Source organism: Saccopteryx leptura, chromosome 1 (assembly GCF_036850995.1).
Source record: "Saccopteryx leptura isolate mSacLep1 chromosome 1, mSacLep1_pri_phased_curated, whole genome shotgun sequence".
Classification (NCBI taxonomy): Eukaryota; Metazoa; Chordata; class Mammalia; order Chiroptera; family Emballonuridae; genus Saccopteryx; species Saccopteryx leptura.
The window spans coordinates 265,573,729-265,587,937 of NC_089503.1; the positions used below are offsets into that span (position 1 = coordinate 265,573,729).

The 14,209-nt window shown below is 37.5% G+C and overlaps 1 protein-coding gene across 5 annotated transcripts in view; it reads left to right on the top strand.

The window, feature by feature from the left end:
* Positions 1 to 14,209, top strand: part of ADAM28 (ADAM metallopeptidase domain 28) — a 76,546-nt gene that overhangs the window by 20,024 nt on the left and 42,313 nt on the right. For 4 of the 5 annotated variants that reach the window (XM_066351880.1, XM_066351850.1, XM_066351860.1 and 1 more), the window contains exons 7-10: positions 1,103 to 1,174; positions 2,048 to 2,119; positions 7,257 to 7,426; positions 10,495 to 10,579. In XM_066351880.1, coding sequence (XP_066207977.1) covers positions 1,103 to 1,174; positions 2,048 to 2,119; positions 7,257 to 7,426; positions 10,495 to 10,579 — 399 coding nt within the window. The remainder of the gene's footprint in view (positions 1 to 1,102; positions 1,175 to 2,047; positions 2,120 to 7,256; positions 7,427 to 10,494; positions 10,580 to 14,209) is intronic. The other variant, XM_066351871.1, reaches the window with a different exon arrangement.

A 14,209-nucleotide genomic window follows, 5' to 3' on the forward strand; every position in this document is an offset into this window, starting at 1 on the left:
AGAATTGAACCTGGAACATCCATATGCCAGGCCAATGTTCTATGGACTAAGCCACCAACCAGGGGCTATTTTTTTTTCTTTTCTGGGATTATCTTTTGATTATCTTCTCTTGCTTGGCTTCTCATTTTCATTAATATGCCAGCTTCAGTGCCAGCTCTTTTGAACTTTCTCTCTCTGTTCTGAAATGACTGCCTTGTCATGTGATATCATATGACTCTGTATAACTCTCCGCATAGCACTCATGCCTATGTCTATTGTGAGCTCGTTAAGCACATGGACTGTGTCTATTTCACTACTGTAGCCCTGGTGCCCAGAGCATTGTTGGTGTACAGTATGTACTAGTAAAGATATTGCTCCCATGGAAGGTGGGAGATAAGCTCATATCTCATTTGATAATAGCTAGAAGTCTACCTTCAGTAATCTGTTCTTGTTCATCAAAGGTCATTTACCTGTTAAGAGACAAGCACTTCTAGAAATGCAACATAATAAACTCTGATGGTTTATTATTCAGTACAAATAATGTCTGCTAATTTACAATGGGACCACCCACCCATTATGAAACATATTTTTGTTTTTGTTGTTGTGAGTTTTGTTTTGTGGAGAGAAAGAAACAGATAACAGGGAAGCTTAGAACGTGGGAAAGGATCCAGCCCTTTCTGAGGAAAAAGCAGACCAGGTGTCATGGTGGCTTTGGCGTGGCACCCTTGGTAAAGGAAGGGCATTCTTGGGGACAGGAATAAATAGGTACTAAATAACAATAATACTAGGAGGATACTGGAATCAAAGTTTGTCTATTTCAGAGCAGGCTAGTGAAGAAAGTACATTGCTGGAAAAAATCTGGAGACTGTGGCTTTAACTCCAGCAACCCTATTTATTAGTTGTGTGATTGCTTAAATTCTTTGGTAAAATAAAGGGTCAGCCTAGAATATCACTGATATCTCTTCTAGCTCTGACAATCTCAGCTTTGTCTATAGATAATTTTGGCTGATTAGTTAAAATTAATGTGTAATCTTGTTATCCTTTATTCTCAGATAATAAAAGAATGACATTTGCTGAGAAAAATGTTGTCTCAGTAATTTTTTTAAAAAAATATTTATTACAGAAACAAAATGACCAGAAGGTTTGGAAACAAAAGAAATACGTAGAATATTATTTGGTCCTGGATAATGGTGAGGTAATTAATTATATCACATTAAAGTGTCTTTTATAATTCCTTCCTACTTAAATTTATTATGTGAGATACTATTTAGGTTGGTTTTAAAAAAATTATGACTATGAGTAATTCTTTTTTACAAATATTTTGAATTTTATGAAAGTTGACATATACTTAGATGAATATGGTTTCTCTTATTCAGGAATGGGCACTTGATAAAATATGCATACACTAAATGTTTTGTACTCTAACTCTCCTTGTCTAGTTTCCAGTTAGATTTCTCTGTCATCTTAGCTTCTGTTGACTAAATCATTGGTACATTAGAATTAATGCTCATAAGGGAATGTTAAATCTAAAAGACTAATGCATATAATCTTCTGAAAAAAAGCACTCTTTGGTAATATTCATTATCTTCTTTTATAAGAATACATTTTCATATATTAAGTTTTCTAAATCTGAAATCCACATGTGTGAACTTAAAGGGAAAACTCTGTGTTCTGATAATATGAGTAAGTTAATGAGTTCAGGCTCTAAAACTTTGAACTCTCTTACTATACTAAATTCATTTACTGTTCATATTTTTTTAATGAACAGTTATGTCTTGTACTGATTCTGCATAGTTTAGGACATCATGATACTTTACTGAAATACATTTGGATTAATTCCTTAAAGCTTTACACTGAGCTAGTACTTTAGGGGCAAAACCTCATCTACTTCTAAAGTACTTTAATTTAGTTAGAGAAATATGGAAGCATTTGTTTCTAACTTCTAACTTTTATAAGTGATCATGAATTATAACCACTGGTAAATAAAATAAACTGATGATGTCTTTTTTACCTTCCCATTATGTTCACTTCTATTAATGCCCATTTTTTTGTCTTGTTTATCTTTTAGTTTAAAAAGTACAATCAAGATCCAGAAGAAATAAGAAAGAGGGTGTTTGAGATGGCCAATTACGTCAACATGGTACGATCTAATTTATTACATGTAACTAACAATTTGCCAGGCAGTCTCACTGGGTGTTTTTTTGTTTTTGTTTTTTGGGGTTTTTTTTTGTATTTTTCTGAAGCTGGAAACGGGGAGAGACAGTCAGACAGACTCTCGCATGCGCCCGACCGGGATCCACCCGGCACGCCCACCAGGGGCGACGCTCTGCCCACCAGGGAGTGATGCTCTGCCCCTCCGGGGCATTGCTCTGTCGCAACCAGAGCCACTCCAGCGCCTGGGGCAGAGGCCAAGGAGCCATCCCCAGCGCCTGGGCCATCTTTGCTCCAATGGAACCTCGGCTGCGGGAGGGGAAGAGAGAGACAGAGAGGAAGGAGAGGGGGAGGGGTGGAGAAGCAGATGGACGCTTCTCCTGTGTGCCCTGGCCGGGAATCGAACCCAGGACTTCTGTATGCCAGGCTGATGCTCTACCACTGAGCCAACCGGCCAGGGCCTCACTGGGTGTTTCTATGAATACTCATGAGACCGGGAAAGAAGGTCAATACTCTTAAGACTAATATGGCTGACTGGTTCTTCAAGGGTGACCACAATTATTGCTACTTAATTAAGATATTTCTCACATACTTGTCATACTATGTGCAGTTCCGTGAAGGTATAAAAGGTGTTTTCATGATTTTTTATTTTTTCAAAGCCTAGTAAGAAAACACAGACAAACAGATCTCAACAGGAAGGCAAACTAAGGAAGAACATAGAAGAAAAATGAAATAAAGCAGGCTGCGGCACAGCAGCACTTCCAATACTTCATGTCATTTAATCACTGAGCAAGGCTGATACAGTACCAACCTTAATTTACACCTAAGAATTTAGATTCTGAGAAGAAAAGTAACATTTCTAAAACCACAAAGTTAGAAAATGATAGAGGAAAAGCTAAGCTTAGTATGGTAAGATTTCAAGCCCATTTCGATTACACAATTGCTAGTTCTGCTCTTTAAACAAAATTTTATTATTTAACTTCCAAAAACTTTAAAAAATGATTTCCTGGCCCTGGTCAGTGGCTCAGTGGATAGAGTGTCGGTCTAATGTATGGATTTTCCAAGTTCAATTACCGGTCAGAGCACACAGGTGAAGTGACCATGTGCTTTTTCATTTCCCTTCCCCTTCTCTCCCTCTTCCCCTCTGGCAGTCAGGGGCAAGATTGGTTTGAGCGTGGCCCCAGGTACTGCAGATGGCTCTACTGGAGCACATCAACCTCAGGTGCTAAAAATATCTCAGTATTCCAGCATGGGCCACAGATGGGGTTGCAGGGTGGATCCAGGTTGGGGTGCATGTAGGAGTCTGCCTCACTATCTTCCCTCATCTCATCTAAAAAATAATTTCCATATATCCTTTAAATCTTAATGTTTCATTTATTAGTTGAACATATAGTTAGCCTGCTTAGTTGAAATGGGTAGGTCCATTTGTGATCTCCTGCTCATCACCTAAGGATAGAAAGAAAGTGAGTGAAGGTGGATTCAGTGACCAAGTGACTTCCTTAAGGAAACCCAAGAACTGGCCATCTTTATTGAGCATCTACTTTGTGCCAGATACTTTTCAAGACGACAGAAATAAACAGAACCAAAACTGACAAATATCCTTCTTTTCAAGGAGTTTGTATTTTTGTTCAAGAAGACAAGCATAAATAAATCAAATAAAGAGTATGTGGATGGTGAAAATTGCTATAAACAAAATAAAGCAGGTGAGAGAGGGAGAGAGAGATTTATCTTGGGTGCTATGTTAAATAAAGAAGGCTCTCCTATACAGTGACATTTGTGTAGCAGGCATCCCCAAACTATGGACCGCGGGCCGCATGCGGCCCCCTGAGGTAATTTATCCGGCCCCCCGCCGCACTTCCGGAAGGGGCACCTCTTTCATTGGTGGTCAATGAGAGGAGCACTGTATGTGACAGCCCTCCAATGGTCTGAGGGACAGTGAACTGGCCCCCTGTGTAAAAAGTTTGGGGACCCCTGGTAGAGACTTGAAAGAAAGAATGATATCTCACCTGAAGAGTGGTGATCAAGGCAGAACAAAGGAGGAACAGTGGGAAGGCCACTGTGGCTGGAATGCAGTAAGCCAGGGTAAGGATGGGAGAAGACGACGTCTGATATAGCAATGGCGGAAACTGAAGGCCCAGGTGGGTCTGTGTAAAGACTTTGTTATTCATGAGTGGGACACTAGAGAGTCTAAGGTGTGACATGCTCAGATGGGTATTCTTAAAATATTATCTTGACCATTTTGTTGAAAATAAACTGAAGGAAAAGCAAGGGAAGAAATAAGACAAGACTGGAGAAATTTTCTATAAATCAGGCAAGAGATGATGGTCATTTGAAAAAAAGCAATCATAGTGGGTCTATTGAGAATAACTGATCTCAAGATAGAGTCAACATGGTTAATGAGGTGTGTGGGAAATGAGAATTATTGGGGGGGAGATGGGGCTGAAAGAGACTTTGAGGCAATAAATACATGTGGTAGTGTGCAGATGATGTTTTATTGAGTTTTACATCTGAGCCTGTACCCCAATACATTTAATTAAAATAATAAATAATTTAAAAAGAAAGGAGTCAAATCACATCAAAGGTTTTGCCTTGAAGAATGGAGAATGAAGAAAGTAAGCAGGGATGATGACTCAGAGGAAAAAAATAGGATTTTCATTCTTGGATACATTAACATTGAGATTTTAAAATTATTTATTTATTTATTGTAAAGAGATTTCCAGACAGAAACAGTGGAAATATAAAATTGGAGTTCAGGCGCAAGTCTCTAGTACATCTGGATGTCATAATAGGTCAGAAATCTGTAGCCTGTATACTAAATCCAGCCTGCTTCTTTTTTACAAAATAAAGTTTTATTGAAACACAGCCACCCCCATTTGTTCACACACTGTGGCTGTTTTCCTGATGCAATGTCAGAGGCGGTGAATAGTGGCAACCCAGATGACACAACCTCAAAGCATGAGATACTGTCTATCTGGACCTTGGCAGAAAAGTTTGCCTGCCCTGGGACAAGCACACCAGGAAGCAGGTGTGGATAAGTAGCAAAGAGACTCAAGAGAAGATCTTGAAGTCTTCTCTGAGGAGAGGTCAGAGTGGATGAAAATAGACCAAGAAGGAGAAGACAGGGAGGGAGGAGGAAAACCAAGAAAGAGTTATTCTGGAAGCTCCTTGAAACAAAAATCTATCAAAGGAAAAAACGATCAAAGATTGTAGATGCTTCTGAGCACTGAGGATTGGCCATGGGATTTCACAAAATAGAGGTTCTTGGGCACTGTTTGTCACAATCTCTGTGAAATATAAGAGTAAACACCCACTTACAGTGAGTCCGGAGAGAATAAGAGAAGTGAAATTAAAGCAAACACAGCAAACATGAAAAATTCTTTCCTGAACCTTTGCTGTAAAAGGGAGCAGAGAAATGGAGCATGAGTTAGAGGGGAAGGGTCATAAAGAAAGATTCTCTTTCCACCCCTCAACACCACTATGAGGGTCATTCTTTTTTTTTTTTTTTTTTTTTTTTTGGCTGCCAGTGGGAACAGTTCCATAGAAGGCTACTCACGGCAATACAAGGACAAGGAAGAATTGCTGAAATAATCTCTTTGATGTGGCAACAGGGAGAAGACTCAGTGTGTGAATTAAGAAGTTTGTCCTTAGGCTCATGTACCATTCATGCATAGCATAAAAAAGGGGAGGCCTGGGCTGATTGAAGCGGTATGGTCCAGTGGGTAGACGGGTGGTAGGAGCTCCTGAGAGTTCTCTTCTGATTGCTTCTGTGTGCTCAGTGAGTTTGGAAGCAGGGGCATCCACTTAAAGTGAGGATTTAAAAAAAAGTGTCAGAATTTCTGAGAAAGAGAAGTGAGTATGACAAAATTGTGCGGCGTCAATTAATTTGGGAAGCGCAGCTGGTTTTCTGGAGAGGGGTATGGGCCACCTGAGGTCAGTAGTCATGGCTGCAGAGTGAGTCTGCAGTGTGTTCCCCTAGGGCTGGGGCTGGGGGAGGGGCACAGAGCAGGGAGCTGGTTTTAACCAGGATGAGAATTTGTCAGGTAGGTAAAATAAAGCAAGAAAGGAATAAGGAAATTCAGGGAGTAATAAAGAGGATGGTTTTAATCTTGTTAGGTTTTTATTTCTCTTTTGGTAATAACTGCATTCCTCAATGCTTTTCTTATTTTCTAAACTACTTAAAAATAATTTGGGTTTCTCAGAAGAATGTTGCCCCAAGAGGAAGCCTATCATTGTGAAATATTTTTTCAGCTTTATTGAAATATAATCAGCATATAACATTGTGAAAGTTTAAGGTGTTAAAGCGTTGCTTTGATATATTGATATATTGCAAAATGATTACCACCATAGGCTAACAACACCTCTATCACATCACATAATTTCTATTTCTTTTTTATGGGAAGAACAGGTAAGATCCATTCTCTCAGCAGTTTTCAAGTATATTACATAACATAGTAGTAGTAACTATAGTCACCAGGCTGTACACTGATCTCCAGAACTCACTCATCATGAACCTGGAAGTCTGGACCCTTTGACCAATGCTATAGTTTATAGTCTTATCTTTAGAGTAAGCATATTGTCTCTCAAGCTTAACTTATTTCCAAAGGTTATTCTATGTGGATTGTAGAGTGTTTGGTTCAGTCTAGGTATAAGAATTAGAGGACCACTTACTTCGTTGTGACTTCCAGATGTAAGACATTTTCACATAGCATGTTGCTTTTCTAGTGTCCAAACCAGCACCGAGTCAACCTTGCCAAATTCTGACTCTGAGAACGTTACAAAGCATTTGAGTAAATATGCTTCAAATGAAGTAATAGTAATAAATTACTAAGAGAAAATTATATTTCTTGAAGTTGCAAGCCAGAAATGTTTGTCTCAATAAGTCCTTTACTCCCCCCCTCAAAAAAAGGAATTTACAGAACTGAAGTATTTAAGGGTGTTTCATCTAAGAATGGAGCTGCTATCATCTGCAAAAAGAGATGATAACTTCCATTTCACAAGTATGTTTGGAAAGGAAGATTTTACAATGGTGTTATAAATAAATTAGAAAATCTAAAGTACATTGAGAATATTCAATGATAATGTCACTATTATAACTTGGTGCTTTGCCATTTATTCTCTTTGAACAGCTGTATAAAAAGCTGAATACTCACGTGGCCTTAGTGGGGATGGAAATCTGGAATGACGAGGACAAGATAAAGATAACCCCAAATGCAAGCATCACCTTGGAAAACTTTTCTAAATGGAGGGGGAATGTCCTCCCAAGAAGAAAGCATCATGATATTGCTCAGTTAATCACGTATGTACAGATTACCCTCTTTGTACCTTACATAATTTTTAGCATAAAATTTTTCAAAACCTGAGAAAAGCAAGTGGTATTTGAGGATATAGGGTAAGAGAAACTGGTTTATACATAGGTTAAAAATTTAAGAAGTATTTATTTGGACTTTATATTAAATAGGCTCTTCTTTCTTAAAAAGAAACTAATGATTTAACAATAATTCATAAGGAGTTTGTCTGTTTTAATTGGATGTACCGTCAGGAAAGACAGGTTTAAAGAATGGCAAGGGGCTTGACCAGGGGTGGCTCAATGAATAGGGTGTTGGACTTGGATGCGGAAGACCTAGCTTCAAAACCCAAGGTCTCTGGCTTGAGCATGGGCTCACCAGCTTGAGTGTGAGGTCACTGGCTTGAGTGTGGGATCATAGACATGACCCCATGCTTGCTAGCTTGAGCCCAAAGGTCACTGGCTTGAAGCGCAAGGTTGCTGGCTTGAGCAAAGGGTCACTGGCTTTGCTATAGCTCCCCAAAGAACATACGAGAAAGCAATCAATGAACAACTAAGGTGCCACAACAAAGAATTGATGCTTCTCATCTCACTCCCTTTCTATCTGTCCCTCTCTCTGACTCTCTCTATGTCTCTGTCAAAAGAAAAAAAAATAATGGCAAGGGGAATTTAGATATATTTTAAAAGAATTGATTAGCTTTATGCCCTAGTCAGGACAAACTAATGGCATGCCTGAACCATATGCTGAAATGACTAATTAAAAAATATTGGAGATAAATCTAACAGTTGCAGATTATACAAGAAGTACTTAGCACATGCCTTAAAAGAAATCAAGAAAACTCTGTGGGTTGTCAGAATTAACGTTCTTTGCTAGTTATCTATTATGGTATAACACATCTGCTTACAACCTCCTGACTTAAACTAAGTCCTCTTTACTTATATGGCTGGAAACTTGCCTGGTATCATGGGAGCAAGGGGGCTGGTTAGCTATCTTTCTATGTATATAGCTTTTCACGGGGCTAACTTGGGCTGCCTCCAACACGCAGTCTCAGGATGTGGGACATCTTAGAAGGTGACTAGCTTTCTCCGGAAGAGGCATTCTCTGAGGCCTAGGAGAAAGCTTCAAAGCTCTTTATGATCCAATTTCAGAAATCACAGCATCAGAGCTGATTTGTTCTGTTGGTCAAGAGCAAGTCCTAGACCTCTCCAGGTTCATAGGCACTACACAGGATGCAGATACTGCAAGCTGGCTCCTTGGGGGTTATCTTTGAAGAATGACTACCTCAGTTTCTCTCTTTGGAAAAATGAGTTCCAGACTCAAGGGCCAAAAGAAAAAGATCGTTTTTGGAAAGTTCATGATTTTTTAAGGTCTCATACTAGTAAGTACTAAAGAAGCTCAGCTTTACCAGACTGGCTCCAGGGCCACGCTCAAACTCTAGTGTATTCCCATATGTGAAGGAGTAGGGTAGAGAGATTAACATTGTAAACAAGATGACAGGTGGATACCTAAAAAAATGAAAAATTCAAATTCAAGAGTAAATTTCTTAAATAGATTAAAATAAATAAAATAAAATCACTAAAAATATGTGATAGAAAGAAATAATTTTTTATTCACTTATAAATGGAAAGTTTTACCATTTTCCTGATGAATTAACAAAAGATACTTATATCTAGGCATAACCAGGTAGGAAACTTACAGTCCACATATATTCTATTCACTAAAAAGAGGAAGAGGAACCAAACTAAATAACTCTTAAATGGGGAAAGATTTTATTTTTCATAAATGAGCTAGTAGTGATGATTAAATCCAAACCAATGTAAACTTAAGTATAAATAATTTTACAATATAATTTTAAAAGAAAAGATCAAAATGCCATAAATCTTTAAAATATCATGTATGATGCAAAATATCATTCCAAAATAATATATCTGAAACTTCACAGTGAATATAAAGTGGGAAGAAGTTCTCTAATTTTCTCATTTTGCATGACAAAATTAATATTCTCCATTTTAATTTTGATAAGTAAGAAAATACGGTGTATGTTCAACTCTTTATGTATATGCATTATTAAGTAAATTTTAAAAATGATAAATATATTTTAAATTTCTAGAAACAAATCAGGACAAGGGTCTTGAACAGATAGCCAAAGAAAAGCACATGAAATCATTACAATTTTTTTTAAGTGAGAGGAGGGGAGATAGTGAGACAGACTCCTGCATATGCCCCAACTGGAATCTACCTGGCAACCCCTGACTGGTGCCAATGCTTGAATCAAGAGAGCTATCCTCAATGCCTGAGGCCAATGGTTGGATCAGCCACACCACTGGCTGTGGAGGGGAAGAGGGACAGAAAGGAGAGAGGGAGGGGGAAAGAAGCAGATGATCACTTTTCCTATGTGGCCTAAACGGGAATTGAACCCAGGAGGTCCATATGCCTAAGCCAACACTCCATCCACTGAGCCACTAGCCAGGGCCAAATCATTATAAGTTGAATAAAAAAAAAAAGAAAAAGATTAAAATTACTAAAGACCAAATATGTCATGTAAGTAAATGCAAGTGGTTCAAATCCCTCTATAATGGACAAATATTTTAATAACATTAAATATTCATTAGCACAAATTCTTTCATAATGAGCCCAAACTCCAAACTCCAAATCCTATTATACTTAAAATAGTGTTAAAGGAAAAAATAAATAGTTATTAAAATATATGAGGAAAATATAAATTATAAGCATGTGTGATAATACTGCTATCAATACATATCATATATATATGAAAAACATTTATTACAACAAAAGTCTTATTTTCTGACAAGGAATAAATTCTACAATGAAAATGTAATAATTACAAATGATAGATACAAAATATTAAAAAGTTACATTCAGGTGTTTGGATTTAGGTGATGTCACAAACATTGTATACGAAAAAATAGCTCATAAAATTCAAAAACTGAAAGAAATAATTGAGAGTGATGATTTACAATGTGAACTTTTCTGCTAACCAAATACAGTTGTGAATGAACTATCTATAGAAAATAAGCTTAGAATGATAAGTTGTCATCAATTTCATTCTTTCTTGCAGGGCAACAGAACTTTCTGGAACGACTGTGGGTCTTGCTTTCATGTCTACAATGTGCTCTCCTTATCATTCTGTTGGCATTGTTCAGGTTTGTTCAAAGATAAATGATTGGTTCTATATTCAAGCTTGTCATATGCTCTGTTTTCTTATTTTGACATTTCAAATACTCTATTTTTAAATTATTTTTTGTTTTGTATTATTTTATTATATTTTTTTATTGATTTTAATTTATTGTGTTTACATAGATTCAAATGTCCCACCAAATACATACCCCCCACTCCCGTGTTCCCCTCAACATCCCCCTTGCCCTCTCTCCCCAATGCCCTCCCTTCTTCCTTTCAGGATTTGCTATTCTGCTCTATATAACGCTGTGTTATGTATATATAATTTTACCAACCTTTTTCCCTTCTCTGATCCCATCCTCTCATCCCCTTTCCCTCTGTCCACTTTCCCTCTGGTCCCTTTGATCCCTCCTTTGCCTGTATCCATTTCTCAGTTCACATTGTTCATTGGATTTCTCAAATTAGTCATATGATATTTTTCTTTCTCTGTCTGGCTTTTTTCACTTAACATAATAGTTTCCAGGTTCATCCATGTTGTCATAAAAGGTAAGATTTCCTTCTTTTTCATGGCCACATTGTATTCCATTATGTGTATGTACCACTGCTTTTTAATCCACTCGTCCACTGACAGACACTTGGGCTGTTTCCAGAACTTAGCTATTGTAAACAATGCTGCCATAAACACCGGGGTGCATTTCTTCTTTTGAATCAGTGATTTGGTGTTCTTAGGATATATTCCTAAGAGTGGGATGGCTGGGTCAAAAGGTAGTTTCATTTTTAATTTATTGAGGAATCTCCATACTATTTTCCACAGTGCTGCACCAGTCTGCAATCCCACCAGCAGTGCAGGAGGGTTCCATTTTCTCCACATCCTCAACAGCATTTATTCTGTGTTGTTTTGTTAATGAGCACCATTCTAACAGGTGTGAGGTGGTATCTCATTGTAGTTTTAATTTGCATTTCTCTAATGATTAGTGATGGTGAACATTTTTTCATCTGCCTATTGGCTATATATATGTCCTCTTTGGAGAAGTGTCTATTCATTTCTTTTGCTCATGTTTTGATTGGATTCTTTATCTTCCTGGTGTTGAGTTTTAAAAGTTCTTTTTTTTTTTTTTTTTGCCTTTCACTAGTTTTTTATTTATTTATTTTTTTAATTAAATTTAATACAGTGACATTGATAAATCAGGGTACATATATTGAGAGAAAATATCTCTAGATTATTTTGACATTTGATTGTGCTGTATACCCCTCCCGCAAAGTTAAATTGTCTTCTGTCACCTTCTATCTGGTTTTCTTTGTGCCCCTCCCCTCCCCTAACCTCTCTCTCCTTCTATACCCCATCCCCCCTCCCCCAACCCCCCGCCCCTGTTGCCATCACATTCTTGTTCATGTCTCTGAGTCTCAGTTTTATGTCCCTTCTATGTATGGATTCATCTTAGTTTTTTTTCTGATTTACTTATTTCACTCCGTATGATGTTGTCAAGGTCCATCCATGTTATTGTAAATGTTCTGATGTCATCATTTCTTATGGCTGAGTAGTATTCCATAGTATATATGTACCAAAGCTTTTTAATCCACTCGTCATCTGACGGACACTTGGGCTGTTTCCAGATCTTCGCTATTGTGAACAATGCTGCCACAAACATGCGGGTGCATTTCTCCTTTTCGAGCCGTTCTATGGTGTCCTTGGGGTATATTCCTAAAAGTGGGATAGCTGGGTCAAAAGGCAGTTCGATTTTCAGTTTTTTGAGGAATCTCCATACTATTTTCCACAGTGGCTGCACCAGTCTGCATTCCCACCAGCAGTGCAGGAGGGTTCCCTTTTCTCCACATTCTCGCCAGCATTTATTCTGTGTTGTTTTGTTGATAAGCGCCATTCTGACTGGTGTGAGGTGATATCTCATTGTGGTTTTAATTTGCATTTCTCTAATGATTAGTGATGTTGAGCATTTTTTCATATGCCTATTGGCCATCTGTATGTCCTCTTTGGAGAAGTGTCTATTCATCTCTTTTGCCCATTTTTGGATTGGGTTGTTTGTCTTCCTGGTGTTGAGTTTTACAAGTTCTTTATAAATTTTGGTTATTAACCCCTTATCAGACGTATTGTCAAATATGTTCTCCCATTGTGTAGTTTGTCTTTTTATTCTGTTCTTGTTGTCTTTAGCTGTGCAAAAGCTTTTTAGTTTGATATAGTCCCATTTGTTTATCCTGTCTTTTATTTCACTTCCCCGTGGAGATAAATCAGCAAATATATTGCTCCGAGAGATGTCGGAGAGCTTACTGCCTATGTTTTCTTCTAAGATGCTTATGGTTTCACGGCCTACATTCAAGTCTTTTATCCATTTTGAGTTTATTTTTGTGAGTGGTGTAAGCTGGTGATCTAGTTTCATTTTTTTGCAGGTAGCTGTCCAATTTTCCCAACACCATTTGTTAAAGAGGCTGCCTTTACTCCATTGTATTTCCTTACCTCCTTTGTCAAATATCAGTTGTCCATAGAACTGTGGGTTTATTTCTGGGTTCTCTGTTCTGTTCCATTGATCTATATGCCTGTTCTTATGCCAGTACCAGGCTGTTTTGAGTACGATGGCCTTGTAGTATAACTTGATATCAGGAAGTGTGATACCTCCCACTTTATTCTTCTTTTTTAAGATTGCTGAGGCTATTCGTGTCCTTTTTTGGTTCCATATAAATTTTTGGAATATGTGTTCTATATCTTTGAAGTATGTCATTGGTATTTTAATTGGTATTGCATTGAATTTATAAATTGCTTTGGGTAATATAGACATTTTAATGATGTTTATTCTTCCTAACCATGAGCACGGTATATGCTTCCACTTGTTTGTATCTTCCTTGATTTCTTTTATCAATGTTTTGTAATTTTCCGAGTACAAGTCTTTAGTCTCCTTGGTTAAGTTTACTCCTAGGTACTTTATTTTTTTGGTTGTAATTGTGAAGGGGATTGTTTCCTTAATTTCTCTTTCTGACTGTTCATTGTTGGTGTATAAAAATGCTTCTGATTTCTGAGTATTGATTTTATATCCTACCACTTTGCTGAATTTATTTATCAGGTCCAGTAGTTTTTTGACTGAGACTTTAGGGTTTTCTATACACGATATCATATCATCTGCAAATAATGATAGTTTTACTTCTTCATTTCCAACTTGAATGCCTTTTATTTCTTCTTCTTGTCTGATTGCTGTGGCTAGGACTTCCAGGACTATGTTAAATAAGAGTGGTGAAAGGGGGCACCCCTGCCTTGTTCCTGATCTTAAGGGGATTGCTTTTAATTTTTTCCCATTGAGTATGATGTTGGCTGTGGGTTTCTCATAGATGGCTTTTATCATGATGAGGTATGTTCCCTGTATTCCCACTTTGCTGAGAGTTTTGATCATGAATGGGTGCTGGATTTTATCAAATGCTTTTTCTGCATCTATTGAAATTATCATATGTTTTTTCTGCTTCTTTTTGTTTATGTGATGAATCACATTGATTGATTTACGAATATTGTACCAGCCTTGCCTCCCCAGAATAAATCCCACTTGATCATGGTGTATGATTTTTTCCATATATTGTTGGATCCGGTTTGCTAATATTTTGTTGAGGATTTTAGCATCTATATTCATCAGAGATATTGGCCTATAATTTTCTTTCTT